The sequence below is a fragment of the Aulostomus chinensis genome, chromosome 7 (assembly GCF_037954235.1).
Source record: "Aulostomus chinensis isolate RoL2024-O1b breed Wild chromosome 7, RoL_Achi_v1.0, whole genome shotgun sequence".
Taxonomy (NCBI): Eukaryota; Metazoa; Chordata; class Actinopteri; order Syngnathiformes; family Aulostomidae; genus Aulostomus; species Aulostomus chinensis.
Window position 1 is genome coordinate 25,332,778 of NC_141326.1, and position 19,423 is coordinate 25,352,200.

Here is a 19,423-nt window from a genome sequence, read left to right on the forward strand (position 1 = left end):
AGTCTGTCACTGGGAAATGGAAATAAATGTTCTGGTAAGGTAGGACACTAGGACAGGGCTGCAGCATGTATTTGATCGGTCATTTCTACTCATGTGCACGAGTAAAAGCCGAGAGCCTGTTTGTGTGCCACAATCGAGCTCTCGTGTGATGTGTACAGCCACGTAACTGGATTTCATAAAGTTCTTTAAAGGAAATCTTGAATTAAAACAAAACAACCTAATAATCAAAACTTTTCTGAGAAATTTCATCTGGAACAACGTGTTTTATGCATCCATATGGATGTTAAACAGCCTGCGACTACATAAACATACAAACATTAAATTTAAATTTGATTTGATTTCATCTGAAAAGGGACAGTGTACATGGATCGATACTCAAATGAATGCGAATGTACCAGAGTTTTAGAAATAATATCACACTACTTACTGAAGTTCATATACAATCTAAAACAATGATCCATTATAAAAACTGAACAAAAAAGAAGGGGAAACATTTATTTTCTTTTCCTCAGAGATGTGGAAACTGCTTTTTTTTATAAAGGGAAAGTCAGACCTGATGTGGTTGTGTGAGAGTGTGTGTGTGTGTGTGTGTGTGTGTGTGTGTGTGTGTGTGTGTGTGTGAGAGCGTCAGGACAGTGAAATGAGAGTAATTCCAAACACTTCTCTGTCCTCCACTCCCTGGTGTCATGGTGCGCGCAGATGCCCTGCTATCGCTGTTGCTCTAAGCAGTAAGTGTGGACACAGCGTGTACCCTGTAATCTTCTGGGATCTTCTCCTCTGGTATTCCACCTCATCCACCGTCCACACGGCTCCTTTCATATTCTCCACACGCACGAAGCACTTGTGAAGGCTCAGGTTGTGGCGCACCGCGTTCTGATCCAGAGAAAATCAGAGTGAAGGAGATATTACTGAATACATGCTGCTTAAATCAGCCACGCTACAGTTGATTAGCAAGCGCAAGTGGTACCTTCCAAGTTGCGGCATTACGTCGGAAATAGGCAAAAGTCCTGGTGAACCAGTTGTATATCTCATTAAGTGTTAGCTGCATGTCAGATGATTCCATAATAGCCTGTAGGTGGAGAGGAAATACGGCACACAACAGGATCAAATTCCATCCCTGACCCTTTCCAGCAAAATAAAAGCCAGTAATTACCTGACAGACCAATGAACAAAGCTGGAACTTCTTCTAACACCATTGTTGTTAAGAGTAATTTTTGGAACAGTCCCCAGCTGCTTTATGAAATCAGCCTTCTTATACATTAAATCTAAATTTAGCACCCTTTTATATAGTGAAAAAAAAATGAGTAGACACAGTAGAGAAATACTGAGAGCTGAGTTTGGTTGTTCAGTTGCTGTTATTCACAATAAGAGAAACAAGGAATGACGTCAGTTCCACCCCCTAAGCACCAAGTCTACACAATGTTATAAATACACACTCAGATAACGCGCACAATATTAAGGTCAGGTAGGAAGAAAGTGCTCCCGACACCCAAGTGCTCGAGCGTACCTGTCTGATCAGCGTGGCGTAGGTGAAAGGTGGTCTGATATCAGTGTTCTTGTAGAGCTCAAATTCATTCTCTGCAACAAGGAGAGGAGTTGGTGAAAACTCAAGAATTTTCTAAAGTCAGAAAAACATGCATTGAAGTGATGTTTACGTCTGCTGTGCGTACACAATGTGTGCACATTCGTACATTAAGGGATTTACATTCAGTTAGACTTTGACCTGGTAGATCAATTTGGCTGCAGACACATTATTTCTGTATCTCTTTAAGATAATTTGGAAATGTTAGCAAAAAAGTAAACACACACACACACACACACACACACACACACACAAAAAGGCATGTTTCTATCAACTGGTTGGGGCGAGTAAACCAGTCTAGGTCACGAATGTTTTCATCACAAGATGGCGTTACGGGGAACTTCAGTTAACAGAGGAGATGAAGAGGTCAGCTTGGCCACCAACATCCACCGACCAGCGTAAAAACGGAGAGACGTCTTGACCAAGTTCTTTCAGTTGCTCGAGTTGTTTCTGTGGTACCAGCTAATATCAGCTAAAATATGCCAAAACTGAAAAATTTCCAGAAAACCCTGAGACGCGGAGTACTGAGTTATAGATTTGCTACTTCAGAGCTTATTGAAAAAAGAGGTTTCCATCTCCCATTTTGCCCAACCATTCTTTCACTCAAAAAGAATCGCATAGTCACTGCCTCACATGAGCATACTTCTTTTTGCAAAATTGAGTGAGGTTTTCATCTTCAGATTTTTAAATTCGAAATCCATTGAAAATGCCACTGGACACACACCTTCAGCCTCTTAAAGAAGGAGAACGAGAAATTTCTTCAGCGCGTTTTCGAAACACAACTGTCATCTTTGATCTATTTATTTTTTTTAATCTCCCGATAATTCTGGCATCTGAATTCGATTACGCTCATCGCTACAGGTGTGTGTCTCTCTCTATTTTATTCGGTTTACCTGAAGACAGAGAGTAAACCAGAGGGTGACGACGACGTCTCATGGCACCTGGACATGAGGTGTGAGCGGGCGACTCTTCCTCACTCCCCTGGGATGGAGTGCAGACAGGGGCCGGAGGCTGGGGGGACACCTGGGCTGAATCTGGAGGGCTCAGTGAGGACAGGTTGTTGGTGGGCTGAGAGCAACACAGGGGTGAAGAGGAGAGGAGGATTGAGGAAGACTGAGAGTGAAACAAAGAGGGAGATCTTTAACTGAGCATAACTGAATGATTTGACTCGCCTCTTCAGAGGCGATTCCACTTAATATCACAAAAAGAAGGAAGCCAATTATTGTTAATTATAGGGTGAAATTGTTTGGTGAGTGTTGTGATTAGGGGGCAGTATTTGGAAGATTAACAGATGATTAGCTTCCATATTATCAGAGTATGTCTGAAAACACTGACCAGTTGGCACACTGGCACATTTCGGACATTATTTCTCTTTTGAGTCCCTAAGCAAAGCTCTTTTTTTAAAGAGTGTTTCTGAGACAACACCACCCATTTTCCTGAGTTATCTCATGCTAAATGTCTGTGAAACGACTCGTACAAGTCTCCAATACGGCCTTGGTGGCATCTTTATCAGTGCGCCCTGCAGGGTGGAGAAAATGAGGCTGCAGACAGACGGATATTAGTTTCACTCCCCACCACCACCACCACACAGAATTGTGCTTACACCTCTGAAACATCACACAGTTTATGGTTCATTTAGTTTGTCTCTGTTGTTCACACAGCCATCACCGCGCACCACCTACCTGTGCACCATGTGGGTCAGCTGGCGTATCAGATCGTGGCGACGACAGACGTGCAGGTGCAGAGAGCGAGCGAGATTCTAAAGATGGCAGATGCAGGTGAGCCATCATCGCTCGCAGACGCTCTCGTTCTTTGCAGAGCTGCAAGGGGAGATGAAGGGGGGGGGGCAGTCACATCAGAATCACTGAACACGTTACACTGAAATAGAAGGCTGTGAACTGAAGTTTGCCAAGTACAATTTCCTACTGTTTCAAACACGAGGAAGGAGACAGTAGTGATGGAATATTGAACGTGAGATGAAGGCTGTTTAGACTTTACGACATTTGAAAAACGCAAATATCGCTTTTGCAGAAATGCTGAGGGATATTTTTCGAATCAATAAAAAACTTGATTGAAAAACACAGAAGGTGCTGAGCTCTTTGTGCAGAAGCAGCAGTTTGAATCTGACAAGTCGTTCAGGAAAAAGAAAATGCCCACCTGAAGCTCCAGCTGATGAACCACTTGCATCTGAACTCTACACTGGGCCGTACTTCTGTCATCCAGGGTGTGTTCACAGCTCATGTGCCTGAAAAACACACACACACACACACACACACACACACACACACACACACACACACACACACAGAGGAAATACTTGAGAATAAATAGATTAAATACTCCCCAGCAGGGAGGCTCTAAAAACATCATCTGACTAATCAGATGACTAATTGTGATCCATCAATCCATTTTTTCTACCACTTATCCGTTGAGGGTCATGGGGGGGGGGGGGGGTATCCCAGCTGACATTGGGTGAGAGGTGTAGAAACTCAAACCACTCCTGCAGAAATTGACTGAATCTGAAAAGTGGAGTTTGTAATAGCAAAGAAGTAGTGTTTTGATTTCTCCATTATATACTGGAACTACAATATAACCATCAGAATCATTTGTAACTGCTGAGGCTCAAAGCTCATTTACACCAGTTGGTGCCTATTGGCTCTTTTCCTTTAATTCATATTTGAGATTGACATATTTTCATTAACTCTCTGAACTTTGGAAAAAAAAAAGTTCAAATCCGCCACAACAGTAAAAACATTGACTGTCTAGTAGCTGATGCACACGTCTCTTAAACCTGCATTCTTCCTGACAGCCAGGAGGGGGCGACTCTCATGGCCGCGCAAAGAAGTCAGATTATACAGCAGTGAAAAGGATTTAACTTCCAACTTATTTCATCGCAACAGTCAACATTTTTCTTACGAACGCTCCACCGCAGCCCCACCCTCTGGTTCCAAAAAACAAAGATGGCGACGTTCTAAGTTCAGCCTTTACAACAAGAGTCTGCCCACCTCTTATACACAGTCGATGATCTAAAACTTAGTTCCTTTTCTGGTCTTGTGTCAAAGTCTAGTCCTCTTTAAATAACGTCACCCACGAGACAAGTGTGGTACTCTCATCCCTCCTATATCACCAGAATATTATGCACCAGTGTGCTGTAATCAGCAAATGTGGCAGCAGAGGTCGCTGTTGAACAGCCATCTTGGTTTTTCGAGGACTGCAGATCAAAGAAAATGCGTTGCTTTGATCTGGACCAAAAAACAACTTAGAAGTCTTCCAGCGGGGGCGACTACCTGGCCCTGATAGACTTGCAGCGGAGTTTGCATTTCAGTCATAAACAAAAAGGTGCAAAACGTCAAAGCAAATATCAAAAGTTAAATGCAAGACGACGTTGAGGCCTACTTTAGAAACTGGTTGAAGTTTTCACAGGCTGACTCACATCCAGGCCAATTACACACACCGTGACCGTAGAGAACGTTTGCAGCAGCACGATCAGCTTTAATAGCACTAGATGAGGAGAAGGAGAAGAAAAGTACTGACATGATTAAAAACTACAGCAGACAGTCAACACCAAGATAACAAGAGCCAAACAGCAATAAAATTGTCTTTTCTTTTCAGGTAGCAAATGTGAGAGAGAAAGGTGGAGGGGAGCACTGAAACACAAATGGAAAACTATTTACTTTTGATTCAGGACGTGTAGTCATGTAAACTTTTTCTTTGCTGAACCACTGCAGGTGGTGGAATACAAAGCAAACAAACAAAACAAAGTATATCATCCCGAGGGGAATTAAAAGTGAAGTCTCGCTGCAAAAGCAAACACCTCTCCACCCTCACCTTGAGAGAAAGAAAAAATGTTTGATGTTTACAAAAGGCAACATCATCTGAGTTTTCACAATTTATCTACAGCTCAAAGACACAAATCCTACCATTCTGCGCTGCGGGGAGACGGCTGGTCACCCGTCTGTCTCGCTGCTGGGACTTTATTTGGCTTCATGTTGTTGGCAGTGGAGTCATGATTGGCCTTCGTCGCGGTTTTATCTTCTGTTATTCCGTTTACCAGCTCTCTCCATATCTGATGCATCTCAGAGGAGCTGAAACCAGCTGAAAGGTTCAGAAATTGACTGTTTAATCTGAGTGGTTTTACACGTTGTTTAGGGAGACTTTCTCTTAAATGTTACATCTAAGGTACCTGAAATGGAATTTCTATTGCGCAGTATTTTGAATGATATGAAAATTCAGTGTATTAAAAAATACAGACATATCACATTGGCTTTATCACTTTAGTTTACTTGATTGATCTTTAGGCGTTATCACGGGTTAAAAAAAAAACATGTCACTAAATAAATGAATCTGTTTCGCCGTCACAATGAAATATTGATGCAAATAAGCCAGAAAATTCCAAGTACACACAAATTTGCTTTTTTTTTTTTTGTAGTCCCTCATAAGAAATCCTTTGAAATTTGCTGTCATGTAGGGGTTTCCAAATGTACGGTCCAGTTCCCCACTTTGGATGGGGTTGGCAGGGATTTCCAGAAATAAAAACATTTTTAAAAGACTGAGAATTTATTAAGAAGACCTAAATTATTTCTGAAGATGAAATTACTACATTAACCACTAGAAAATACTAGCTGGAAGTTAAATTACTCCAACGTGGTTACTTTCCAGGGAAATTTGAATCAAAGACGGAGGAGAAACAGGGTCAAGGAAAGAAGAGAGGAGTTACGTGGAGGAAGGGCGGGGGAGGAGAGGATAGGCGCCTGCATCCGGAGGAGCTGCTGCTGCTGGATCTGGAGGAGCTGCTGGAACACCAGCTGCTGTGCATGGAGCTGCAGGACCAAGAGTGAGAGGGTAATGTTTCCCTGTGTGTTAGTGATGTCTGAAAGGTGAATTTTAGAGCAGGAGCTGGTGCTTGACTCTTGGTGTTTGAGACCACACAGAAAACAGCTGCTGATGTGTTCACTCTCATTTCAAATCAGCCCCACTCCTACAATTCTGTTGACTTTTCCACTTGATTAAAGTTTAACTTGTTCTATTGATCTTCAACATCAACCTGTCCTCATCATGTATAGGTAGAAGAAAACAAAACAAAACAAAACCCATTTACCTCTTTGCTTTTCTTGCCCGGCTGCTGCTGAAGCAGGTGAATCTGTTGTTGTTGCTTCTTGTAAAAGTCTTTGAGATGCTGCTGGAGAAATGATGAGGGACCATCATTAATGTGCACACACTGACAAAACCCAGCAAAATGAGAGAAAGATGAGGAACACGTTTGACTTACAAATGTTTTCAGAAAACCAGAACAGATTATGCACACAAGTATGTTCTTCTTTAACTGCTCCCTCCACTGATTTATTTTGACAGGGATGTAACTGACAGAATGACCGGACGGCTGAGCAGTGAAAGAGTGGAGTCAAAGGAACAGCCATCCGAGCAAAATCAACAAGTCTGATGGTCACGCTGGAACGGTCACGCTTTGAATGACTTTTTAAAAATGCCGTTATTGCTTTTAATGCTCCGGTGATTTTCTTGTTATTAATCAAGTCGTACTGAGGTATGAATGGGTTAGCAAGAGAGAAACCAGCTTTGTTATTCTGAGCTAACGGAATTAAAATGATCTCACAGGTACACGAATCTGTTGAACGAATGATTTGTAAAACTATTCTCAATCCGATACCTGCATGGCCGCTCTCGGCTTCCATATATTTGTGAAGTTAATACGTTGGTTTTTTTTGTTGTTTTTTTGGCAGACTGCGTTATCATACTGCAGCTCCAAGCTGACGCTGATTATTCTAGTTTAAACTTAGTCGGCTGATGCAATTATGCACTATGAGAGCATCAAATATTTTGTATCTTCAGCTAAAAATCTATTTATTAAAGTTAACTCTGACATCATCTAGCTGAATATTCTTAGAACGGAGATGGTCAGGTAATCTAACACTGTTACTAAAAATATCTTAATCTGTACAGCCTGACATGCTCTCATTTAGTTACAGTAGGTTCATTTCCTGAGACATGTTGGCTTGATAGCAGTATTTGTCCTCATCATCAACAGTATTAGTAGTGCATAAATACCTGCTGGAGCAGAAGGGCTTGCTTCTGGTGGATCAGAGCCTGCAGCTGGTTTGGAGACAGAAGCTGCTGCATCTGCTGAGGTGCCATCATGGCCAGGGCGACCTCCACACAGACAAGAGGACAGTTAGACTGAGCCGAGGCAGCGGGACCTGCAGCCAATGAGAATCTGTCCAAATCCAATAAGCAAACAACTTCATGCTGCATTGTGTCATTGACCCTAAACGAGATGGAGATAGGCTGACCAGTTAATTAGCAACACAATTACATGCTTGTTGTGACTCCTAATAGAAGTGTATGGGTATTAATAAAGGCAAACACTCGCTGAATAATAACTGACCTCAACTGTTACTGATCGACTGACAAATAACAGAGTAGTTTACTATTCAAGTAGAGGCAGCGGCATGATTGCATTATGACTCACCTGAAACCTCCTCACAATCTCAACATACTTACATACTTAATGTCGTGAGCTTTAGCCCAGTCCAAATACATCATTACAATGGAGTGTATCAATAATGGAGCTGCTTATTGATTATCAGAAAACACACAGTATATTGCGTTTTCAGTTTGCTCTTCTTTATGAAAAATTCTTCCCTCCGCTGCTTTTGCCAGTCCGTCCAGTGTTTTAAAATGAAAAGCTGTATGACGTGTGTTAGTTTTATTTGAGTGTACAAAGTAAATTGTCAAGTGGGCTGCAGACTGGAGTAATATCTCAGTGCTTTGCAGGATTTATTGAAAGGAGGACATGAGGGACGTTGAGCTTGTCATATCTTGTTTGTCATTCTCGCCAAATCCTCCACTGTTTCCTCTGTATCGATAAACCACAACATAAATACATTAAAAACAACCACAGCTGTATTACTTGTTTGCACATGATTTGATCCAGTAGTATTGAAATAAAAAGTTGATTGACCCACTAATCAAAGGCAATTTTACTGACTGATATCATTCATTATTTATCTGAAATAATGCCAAATGCAGTGGCTTGAACAGAATGATTTACTGAATTCCAAAAGATTCTGGATGGCCTGTTCCTATTTAGAAAATGTATAGACTGGAGAAATAATCCCTTTCTCAAAAAAATGTCAACAGATCTTGAACATCATCCGTAGTTGCAGTTCTTCTATGAAGCCTTTTGTGTTGCACATCAAATCATAAAGAAGACACCAACAGAGCAACCGGGGTCATTACTGTGCTTTCTAAATCACGGGGGAACATTTTCTGCCGTGTGCTGAGAAGAAAAAACTCTTGTCTTTTACTGAGAAAGGACAGAAGTTTGACGCAAAATGTCATCATTTATGTTTCTGCGCTTTACATACCATAAGACAATGTTGTCCATCACCTGACAGCAATTTATCTCAGCTAACACCTCCATCAAACAGGGATTAGAATTGCTCTGGACAGTTTTTGTTTTAACTTTAAGCTTGAAATTCTGTAAACCGACAAGTTAAGGACCGCAGCAATTACAGGACGTGAAAGTGAATCAAATGCATGAGCAAAAGTGACAAGATGAGAGAACAGACAGACACAAAGGGAGGCTCATTATGATCGTCGATCCCTTAGATTAAGATTCTCGGGGATGGAACCCAAACACACAACCATAAAACGATGCTGGCCCACACTTATTTGCCTTGGACTTGCATCAGTTTGGCCTGGCTCTGTAGACGATTATTCCTCCCCGGCTCTGACTCACACACTAATAATGAAGGACAAACAAAGTTGTGTGTGTCAACTCCCAACCAGGATCAGATCTCATATGAAAAACCCTGCCACTGTCAACAGAGCTGGAGCCTCTGGGTTTTGGTGTCCTGTCAGAGGACGTCCAATATGGAGTCCATGCAGTATTTCTCTTGACATCTGGAGGAGGAGGAGAAGGGAGTGGGAGGACGAGGAGGGGATGAAAATACCTGTTTATAGTGGAGACTCTGCCAGTTTTCTCTGCTCACTCCACTGCAGGAGTCCCCATTAGCCACTCGCTCTCCTGTAATGGTGTCTGTGTGACTGAGGAGGCTGCTTGCTGGGCTTTGACGGACAGCTGAGGGGCTGAGAGGAGACTCAGGCATCCCAGCTGAGGTGCTAAAAGAACACAGTCAACATCCAATAAGCTGTAAGGCTCAATGTACAACATGTAGTTCATTATCACCGCAGAAATTTCCCCCTGTTGTAGCACTAAACACATGGTGGGCGAGATAGCAGTGAATCCATGAGTGAATTTGATAAAAATGTTCGTCAAACAGAACAAAACAAGACATCCCTTTGAACAAAAAGACATTTGTTTTTAAAAATGAATGCAAGTCATTCAATTGAATAAAATATTTGGAATGCAGTTTACCACACAGGTTGAGTGAAGTTGGAAATTAATACATTTTTTGCATACATTTGCAAAGCAATTTTGCATGCAACTAAATAAATAAATAAAAATTAAAAAATCGGCCTTAAATGAAATCATTTTTATTACAAAAGTTATTTACATAATCATGATAAAATGGACACATATATGTTGCAATTATTACAATTACAAATGTATCTGATTTTACACAGAAAAAAATTTATAAATATATTTTTTTTTTGGTGAAAGGTACATGACAGCTTCCAAGCAGTTTTCCGCTTTTGTCTACAAATGTGTTATTTATCTCAAAGCATCTAGACTTTTGTTCTGCAAAACATAAAAGGGAGCAAGAAACTGCAGGCACAGAAAGAGTAATAACCAGCTTTCCCCTAAAAATGTAGCTTTATTAAAACTCGACTGTTAACTTTCATAAAAATCTGATCACTTGGTTGAATTAGAAATCTCTCCCACACCCAAACATGCTTTTATTCCTTCTCTTTTGACAGAATAATAAAATCAAACCTACTTACTGTAAAGGTGAGTAGTCAATTCAGAGCAGCCAGGCTGTGTTGACGTCTCCAAATAATGCAGTTTGGAGTGAGGATGAGAGATGGAGTTGTGTGTCTACCTGAGTGGGCGGAGCTACAGTGTCAGTCAATAAGTCAGACTGTGAAAATAACACATACTTATTGGAGGAAAATAGTAAGAAATCAGCATTTTAGATCACAGCTACTTTTAGCTCAGCAACTGGTGGGTGGTTTTTTTTGTTGTTTTTTTTACATTTGTTGTATATGATCACTTAAAACAATCTGAATATCTGATTCTTTTTTTTTTTATTATTCTTTCCGGTCTCCTTATATGCAGCAAGACTTGTGTTTTAGAAGCTTCTCTTTGTTGATATTCATAGACATACACAATCCAATAAAAAAAATATATGAGGAAGTTTAAAAAAAACTCAAAACAAGCATCATTTATTGTCTTTTATGATTAAAACCCAGGGTCTTCTTTGAGAAGAGACAAGTATAGTTGTCTGTGACTTTATTTAGATATGCGGCATCCAAGAGTTTTGAACCACAAAAAAGAGAAACACAACTGTCAAACTAGTATCAAAGTGCTATTTACAGTAGCGTCCGCGCATTTATTCCAGTAGCACATCGGTACAGCTATCAAAAACAAGTACAAGTGTTTTAATTTGGGTTGTTGATCCACTGAAGTCCCACGCAGCCATAATGACAAACAATACCTTAAATCTGTTTTCTTTTTTTCCCTCAAATTTCTGTCTGCATTTTTCTAGGTATTCTTTTAAATATCACAGCACATTTATCCCAGTTTGGCTTTGGCTTCTTCTAAATCCTCTCAACAACACAGTTCTTTACATTTGTTCATGACGAAGACAGGAGGACGAGGATCAAAGACGTGGCTGCAATATCGTAATCAGGAGCTGTCAGACTTTGATTTGCAATACAAGAGGGATATCAAGGAAGAAAATACATGCTTTCATACTAGCGCACATAAAAGTGTGTGTTTCAGTTGCGTAACAATTAATAAATAGCATGCGTGAGAGGTGATAGAGATGAAACAACCTTCATTTCTATGTGATTCATTTTGCGAGTGACAGCTGAGCAGAGGCCAAACTAGATGATTTTAAGTTTTCTGCTTGTTATCACAAAAATATCAAGACAAATCAATGTGAGCAATTCATGATGTAGATCATGTTACCAAGGTAACTTTCTGCCACCTACTGGATTATTATTTACCTGCCATTTAGCTATTATTCATGAGAAAATGTACATACATTTCCTAAAAAGAAGTGAAATGAAGCCACTTAGACCTGAAGACTAAAGAATGCAGGGAAGAACATACATCATCATCACATCCCTAAACCTGAGGGGGTTTTGAAACATCAACTAAAACCTTTATTTCTCCGCCTTTATTTTGCTGATAGGCCCGTGACATACACGTAACAGCTTTCTCTCCCATGTGAAATGACTTGTCTTTTCCCTAATATCTACTACATTAAATATTGAAAAGAAACTCAGTAAACAACAGCTAAAGATATCACGTGCATGCAAACATTAAATGGGTTTGTAACTGACTTTGTACGGCAAAGGTTTTGGAATCTCCGGCATGACCGGAGCCACACACCAGCACCCTGGGAAGCTGAGCAGTGGTAGTGGCAGCGTCATGAAGCTGCTGTCACATGACTCTCTCGTGCCTGTCAGTCTCGGGTCATTCTTCCCCCAAGAGTGTAGTCTGGAGGTCAGGGGTGAACTGGTATGCCCTCTCTCAATTACAGCCCCGCCATATGAGTCCCTCTCAGGGAACCAGTGATGTCTCACCCAGCTGGATGAATCCCCCCAGCTCATATTGACACCCCAGGGGTTAAAGTGAGCTTTGGTCCAATCCAAAAGACTCCTCTGATACCTCATAGGTTCCTGCAGAGGGCATTGTGGCTCCATGCACCTCAAAGAGCCACTGTCACAAAACTTTCCCAGAAGGCAGCTGGTCTCCATCAGACACCTGGCAGCCCTGTCATAGCGCTCCATGTCCCTCCTCCCCCTGGCCTTCCTGTATTGCCTGAAGTTCCCCTGCTGGAAGTCTCTCAGGTGAGCGTGGTGAATCCCCCAGTAGTGACCCCTGCCGTCCTCACAGCGGCTCACCTTCACAAAGCAGGTGTTTACAGACAAGTTGTGCCGGACGCTGTTCCTCCAGCCAGGACCTCGACTCTTCAGGTAGGGAAACTTCTCCTCCATGGCTCTGTAGATGGACGCCAGGTTGAGCTTCTGAGAGGGCGAGGACAGGATGACCTTGGCGATCAGGGCTATGTAAGAGAGTGAGGGGTTTGGGAAGTGTTGTGTGTCCTCTGAAGCTGGGGAAATGTTAGTTGGAGGGTTAGCTGGTTTGGGGGAGATGCTCTCACAAGAACTGACAGCATCTGCCATTTCTCTGCTCTTGTCTTCTTTCTTTGATTTAATAAAGCCACACGCAGCTTTTTCATCTTTCCTGTAGTCCATTTGATCTTGTCTTCCTTTTTCTGCATCCATTATGTATTCTTACGCTTATCTAATGTCACTCCTGCTAAATTAACCAGTTAGTAAAAGGTTTGTGCTCTGCTTCTTTCCCTTTGCATAAAATGTCCAAATGAAATATAATCCACTCATGCCTTTATACTGTTCTCACTCAAATCATGGGCGGGCTCGTCATTCTTCAGTTAACACACAAGACTCTTACTCACAGTTCAAAAATGTCTTTTATTTGCTCAGTGAGATTAAGGACTAACCACTTTGGTCATGGTTTGAGCTGGACACGCCATTTTATCACAGCTGCAAGATAAACACAGTAAAGAGTACAAACACAATGCATAACTGTAATTCTCTCACTGTGTGGAGGAACTTCAACTTTAATTCTGAAAATGGGATACGCTCCAAAAAGATAGGAAGATAAGCCTGTGCGGAATGTTTTTTTCTTCAATAACATGTTTTTTTTATAATAGGTGAACTATTGTAGAGTCAGTTAATGGTCAGTGGGATTATTTTGTAGTTCTAAACAATCTCTCGAAACCATTTTATGTTCTTTTCTCATGCAACCTAAAAGCAACGTAGGGGTAATGACCCTCTTGTAGCATTATAGCTCTCCAGGGAGCTGTAAGTGCAGTTGCATGTTCGAAAACACAAGCCTGCTGAGGTATATTACAGAGGAAATTGAGGAGGACAATTGGAAAATTAGTAGTTTAGCAGCCTAGATTTTATCATGCATGGTGTCTCCAAGAGGCAGGAGGATGATATGTTCTCCTGAACTTAGACCACTGTACATAGTTCAAGTCCCTTCTAGCCTATTTATAGTGTTGGCCCTTGCAACAATGTCATCTGTAACTGAACGCCATCTGTTAAGTCAGAGCTTGTTGAATGTCAGTTGCCAGAAACAGCGGCACTGCAGCTCACTTCCCACTGACTCTCTCATGGAGAGCCCCATGGAGTTTGTGGGACAACCCAGACCCAGTGGGGCCTGTACCCTCTTAGTGCCAGGCCTCAGCTCCCTGGACGTGGATGATGACGAGGGAGAGGTGGTGATCGGGATCAGGCCCAAATCTTCTCCTCTTCCACGAAGACGAAGCTCTGACTTTGATGACTACTCAGAACCGGAGTTGCCGGTGTCTGGCTCCAGGAGAGTGTCCTTTGCAGATGCTAAGGGCCTGAGTTTGGTGCAAGTGAAGGAGTTTGACCAGTGGGATGTTCCCAAGCTGCCAGGATATGATTCTTCTGAGGGCGAAATCAAAGATGCAGAGACATACTTCCTGTCTCCTCTCACTTTTTCCACTGCATTGTCTGCTGAAGAGCTGTTTGTCAAGGTCCTGCAGCAGAAAGTAGAGCTGGAGACCATTGAGTTGATTCCAGGGACTACAATATTAAAAGGAGTGATCCGCGTCCTGAATATCTCCTTCCATAAGGCTGTATACATCCGCACCAGTTTGGACACCTGGTCCACCCACTTCGATCTCCTGGCAGAGTACATCCCCGGCTCCAGTGATGGTCAGACGGACAGTTTCTCCTTTAAACTCACCCTGGTGCCCCCCTTTGGGGAACAGGGAGCCAGAGTTGACTTTTGTCTGAGGTATGAGACCCCTGAGGGAACATTCTGGGCCAACAATAACAACAGGAACTACGTGCTGTTCTGTCAACAGCAAATGAAAGCCCAGCAAGAGCAAGCACTGAAGGACAGTGACAGTAGGAAAAGCTGCCTTAAAAGTGTCAGGTGAGGATGGGCGTGGATGTATGAGGGTTAAAACTGATGAAGATTTACCAATAATCAGCTGACATGAATTGTGGTCCCTGCATCCACACTAATATGGAATGGAGTTTGTCAAATCTGAGATTTAAAGATAATATATTATATATATATAATATCGAATTTAAGGTCACTTGTACGGCCAAATGTTATCCAGTCCAGCGGCTGTGCCATCAGTGAGGGATTTACAAAGGAGGATATATTCACAGATGTGTCCATCAAACTACATGATTATTAGTGATGTAGTTTGCAATGATGTGGCTACATTAAGAGAAGTTTGTAGTATTTTTGGCCACATGAAAAAGGAAGAGTGTTACCAGCAGATTTTAATGTGATGCACTCAGGTGCAACTCAATCACTCAACACAAACTTAGGAGCAGTAGAACACTGAATTATTACCTTCCTTTTAACTTCTTAAAATCAAACATAGTGGATGTTCTTTCTATAAAAAAAAAAAAATCAGTTTTGGTTTGCTTGTTTTCAAGTCTGGTCACGAAAAGTAAGGTAACATCCATGATAACATTCTATGAGCTGAATTAAACTGTGAAGAAAGATCCAGTGCCTCAAGATTTATGTATGATTTACAGAATAAGCATCTTAAAATCCGAATGATCAGTGTTGTACTTTGACAAGAGAAAAAAAAAAGATTGGAATATGTTCTAAAAGTGCAGCATTTGAATCTGTTTGAGCATATCTTCAAAATAATTCATTTAATTTGCTTTATTTCATCTTTGATTTTAAGGAGTTATCATCATGAAAGACACTTTAATGTTGATATGAATGCCATTAATCCACAGTCAGAGTTTCTCTTCTGTGGAAAATGCATCAGCTCTGGAAACATCATCACATGAGAATTTATCAACAGGTACTGAACACATATGTTCTTTCTTACATTGTAATCAAAATGACTGTAACAATAAAGCTACAGTACTGATGTAAAATCTACCCCCCCCCTCCCCAGATGTTCCAGAGGAAGTAGAGACTATAAGAGTCACTGAAACGTCTGAGGAAGATGAAAAGAAGTTACAGGTGCATTGACTGATGTTTTACATTTTACAGTTGCATTTATCCACCTGTCTTCTCATGCGTCCAGTCACATGACTCAAGCTTGAGAAGCACCAGTGTAACATGATGTGCTGTGCACCTAAGGACACACAGCGCATGCAGTTAGCACTTCTTTGGGGTGTCATATTTTGAAATGCATACTATTTCTAACACCCCACCCCCTCGCCCCATACACCAGCACAAGCATTGTGTTAACGAACTTTGATTAATCTATCTTTTTTGTTGATGGACAGACTGAGAACAAACATAACTGCAGCCGAAGAGGCCAACGAAAGGCAGCACGGATGGCTCGGGTGAGGGACTACTTTGCTCAAAGAGATGGCGTCGTAAACGATGAAGGTGACATATCACTTCCAGAAGGAACACCGGCGTCCATAGAAGAAATCCCAGCAGAAACGCATACAGATATGATATGTTTTTGTGCAGGAAATAACAAAACAGTTGGTTCTCCATTTGTTGATGATACTTTTGCCAAACACGACAAGTCACAAGCACAAGATTACGCAGAGAAACCTGAGAAGATCAATCCGGCCTCGCTCGCAGGAGGGGAAATAGCCACAGATATCCCTGACTACTTACTGCGTTCACATGTTGAGCCATCTTCCTCAGATGGCCAATGTATCAGCATGTTGCCCTTTGAAGCTGACAAGAGAAGTCAGAACCAAGAATGTTCAGCAGACAGCAGTGAAAGCCTTGTTAACCAAAGCAGCAGCTTCACGTTTGGAAATCATCAGGTGTTTGGCAGACTGGGAAGTGAGAGTCAAAGCTTGAGTGCTAATCTAGGAGAGGCCTCACATAGCGATGCAGATGTAACTTATCCTCACACTAAAAGGAGAGAGAAAACTGGCATTGTTTCAACAGATGCTCGATGTCACCAGGATGAAATTCAGGGAAACCTAACGAATGAATCCAACCGAGAATTCTTAGATCAGATATGCATAGATGTACCTCCATTACCACTTTTAACACATCAACAGTCTGTAAACATTTTACAAACAGATTTCACGAATGCTCAAACACCTGGAGAGGGCTTATATCACCAGGGGAAAGCACAAGAAGACAGTCTGACCTTTGACCTACAAAACCAAACTGGAATAGAAACAGATCAAGTGCCAATAAAACCTTTGAATGAAACACTGAGTGAGACACATGACGTTACGGCCTGTCAACATTTCTCTTCTCTGTCACCTCCTCAAATTTTGTCGGAGCAAGTTAGCAATGACAAAGATCACCAGACAGGCAGTTGTGAGAGTGTAGATGAGACAAGTACTGAGGATGTCGCTGGCCAAACGGTAATAAAATCCATAACATCTTCAGAGGAAGATAAACTGTTAGATGCTCCACGTGATTTGGATCGGAAAAATATACATTTTTCTGCAAAAAAAGAAAAAAAGAACAGCCATGTTTCTTGTTTTGAAGCTGTGGCGGAAAAGGAGGTCAGAAAACCCGACACACTTATGGAATTCAATGACGAAATAAACAAAAACGGGGCGCGTGGAGATGAGGTGACACGCAACGTGCATGAACATGAAATGAAGGTGAACGGTGAGGTAGTGGAGTCACTGACAAAGACCGTGATGAGGAGCTATCCCATATTTGAAGCTGACTCAGACATTTCAGAAAAAGTAGAGCAATTTGAACCAAGACTGAGGGATTTTAGTTTAACAGAGAAAACTGAGGGGATAAACTGGGAGATGATGGTTGAGGAAGAGGAAAAGATCATACTAACAAATGAGCAGGGGAGCACAGAGGACAAAGAGGCAGTGGAGGAAGAACAGGGAGCCCTAACAAGTGGGAAATATGAGGATATTTTAGAGGAGAAAGGAGAGAAAACAGAGGAAAAACTTATGGAGATCCTGGCCGCAGAGGAGGAAGAGGCTGACGATGTATTAGTGAACAACGGCATGATAAGAGAGGAAGAAAGAATGAAGATTGAGGTTGAGAAAGAGGATGTTGATGATGAATATATTCAAGCTTCAAAGATGGAAGCTGGAGAGGAAGAAATAATAGAGGAGGCAGAGTTGTGGGACAGACAGGAAGAAGCGGCACAAGAACACATTGCAGAGGTGCACGAAGACAAATTTCAAGGGTCATATGTGCAAGAAGAAAGTGAAATAGGGGGGGAAGAAGTGATGGTAATAGACCTCACCGATGAAGATGAAGCAGATACGCCTGAGGTAAAGGCAGAGGAAGAAGGTGTAGAGGAGGAGAAGTTGCAAGTCGATGAAGCGGGAGAAGCAGAAATTGTAGAGTGCTCAGTAATAGGAGAGAGACAAGCTGAAGTCAAGTGCTTTGAAGGGAGGTTAGACGTTGCCCTAAACAAGGTTGAGGAAGGTTTATCTGCTCTGCCGAACAGTGGGCAGGAAGCTGTTGACAAGGAGAAAAATACGAGAGAAGCGCAAACAGCACAGATCCCAACTGAAATGTATCTTCACAAAGAGGAGGAGAATGTGACACATGACCCTTCAGAAGCTGCCGGAGATGAGAGTGATTTCACGGCAGTTGAGAAAAGCTTGTGGATGTCAACTGATGACCCTGAAAGTGACCAAACAAGTCACGACAGCGGCTCAGCGGAGTCGGACTCGGACGACGAGGTGGAGTTGTACATGCACTGTCTACGGGCCGTTCACACAGGAGCGCAGATCGCCAAAGAGCAGAATAAAGATGCAGGTTTCGGTGTGAGCAAGAGGTCGCCTGTCTGCAGAAGCAAACTGCTGTCCACCCCCATGCCTTCGATCACGGAATCTCTGGATGAGGATCTCAACTGTCTTCTTGACAACCTTGAAGACACAGAAACCGTAGATTTCCAACCCACAGATGCAGCACCGTCAAGGTCAAGCAGACAGGAAGGAACCAGCGGACGTGTTCCATGGTGGAAAGAGACCTTTTCCTGCAGCAGTATCTCAAAAACATTGTTATATGCTTCCTTGTTCGTGGTATTTTTAGTTGTGGCCTACCGTTATGATTTTCTTGCCTGTTTTGGTCTGTATTTGATATCTGTGGTTTGGCTCTTGTGCCAAGGAGAGAAGCAGCAAGGGAAAAACAATCGGATAGGTTGAATAACAGTGTAAAAAACAGTTCCAGGTGTAGTTATGCAGTCAGAGGAGCTGCTTGAATGATATTCACAAAGTCTGTACGCTAAGCCGATTCAAAACACTTCCGTGCTACGTACAACCATACAATTGGACATCATAAGTATATATTATTTGTTTGAATACAAGGAAATATCACACAACAATAAATAGTAGTGGGCATTAACTACAACGTTGACACATCAGGACTAGAAAGCACTTGTAGAGCATGACATCATCAGACCTGTCCAGTGTGTTAGACTGTAAATTAAAATTGTCATGTTGATTCAGCTCACAGGCTGCGGACCATTGCGCGCGCGCACGCACACACACACACACACACACACACACACACACACACACACACACACACACACACACACACACACACACACACACTGACAACTTCTCCAGAGCATTTATTCATTTTCATAATGTTAAAGAAGCGCATCAGTGCGCCATGTGTATGAATGAAAATGCAAATCCTTGAATGTATATGTTACATTTTCTTTTCCAAAATATGGAATT

At 41.9% G+C, this 19,423-nt stretch overlaps 2 protein-coding genes across 2 annotated transcripts; one reads left to right on the top strand and one right to left on the bottom strand.

The window, feature by feature from the left end:
- Positions 1-684: 684 nt before the first annotated feature.
- Positions 685-13,018, bottom strand: LOC147259251 (forkhead box protein P1-like). Its single transcript, XM_086207957.1, has 13 exons — positions 12,399-13,018; positions 9,553-9,721; positions 7,646-7,747; positions 6,681-6,761; positions 6,300-6,402; positions 5,503-5,677; positions 4,979-5,083; positions 3,740-3,827; positions 3,265-3,402; positions 2,476-2,650; positions 1,508-1,578; positions 968-1,069; positions 685-873 (listed from the first exon to the last, which is right to left on the bottom strand). Exons 1-13 carry the CDS (start codon positions 13,016-13,018, stop codon positions 685-687), a joined length of 2,118 nt encoding a protein of 705 aa, XP_086064083.1.
- A 38-nt stretch (positions 13,019-13,056) lies between these two features.
- Positions 13,057-19,306, top strand: ppp1r3ab (protein phosphatase 1, regulatory subunit 3Ab). The gene is made up of 4 exons (XM_086209517.1): positions 13,057-14,726; positions 15,557-15,624; positions 15,721-15,788; positions 16,058-19,306. The coding sequence occupies exons 1-4, from the start codon at positions 13,729-13,731 to the stop codon at positions 18,881-18,883; spliced, it is 3,960 nt and encodes a 1,319-aa protein (XP_086065643.1). The 5' UTR covers positions 13,057-13,728; the 3' UTR covers positions 18,884-19,306.
- The last annotated feature ends 117 nt before the right edge of the window (positions 19,307-19,423 follow it).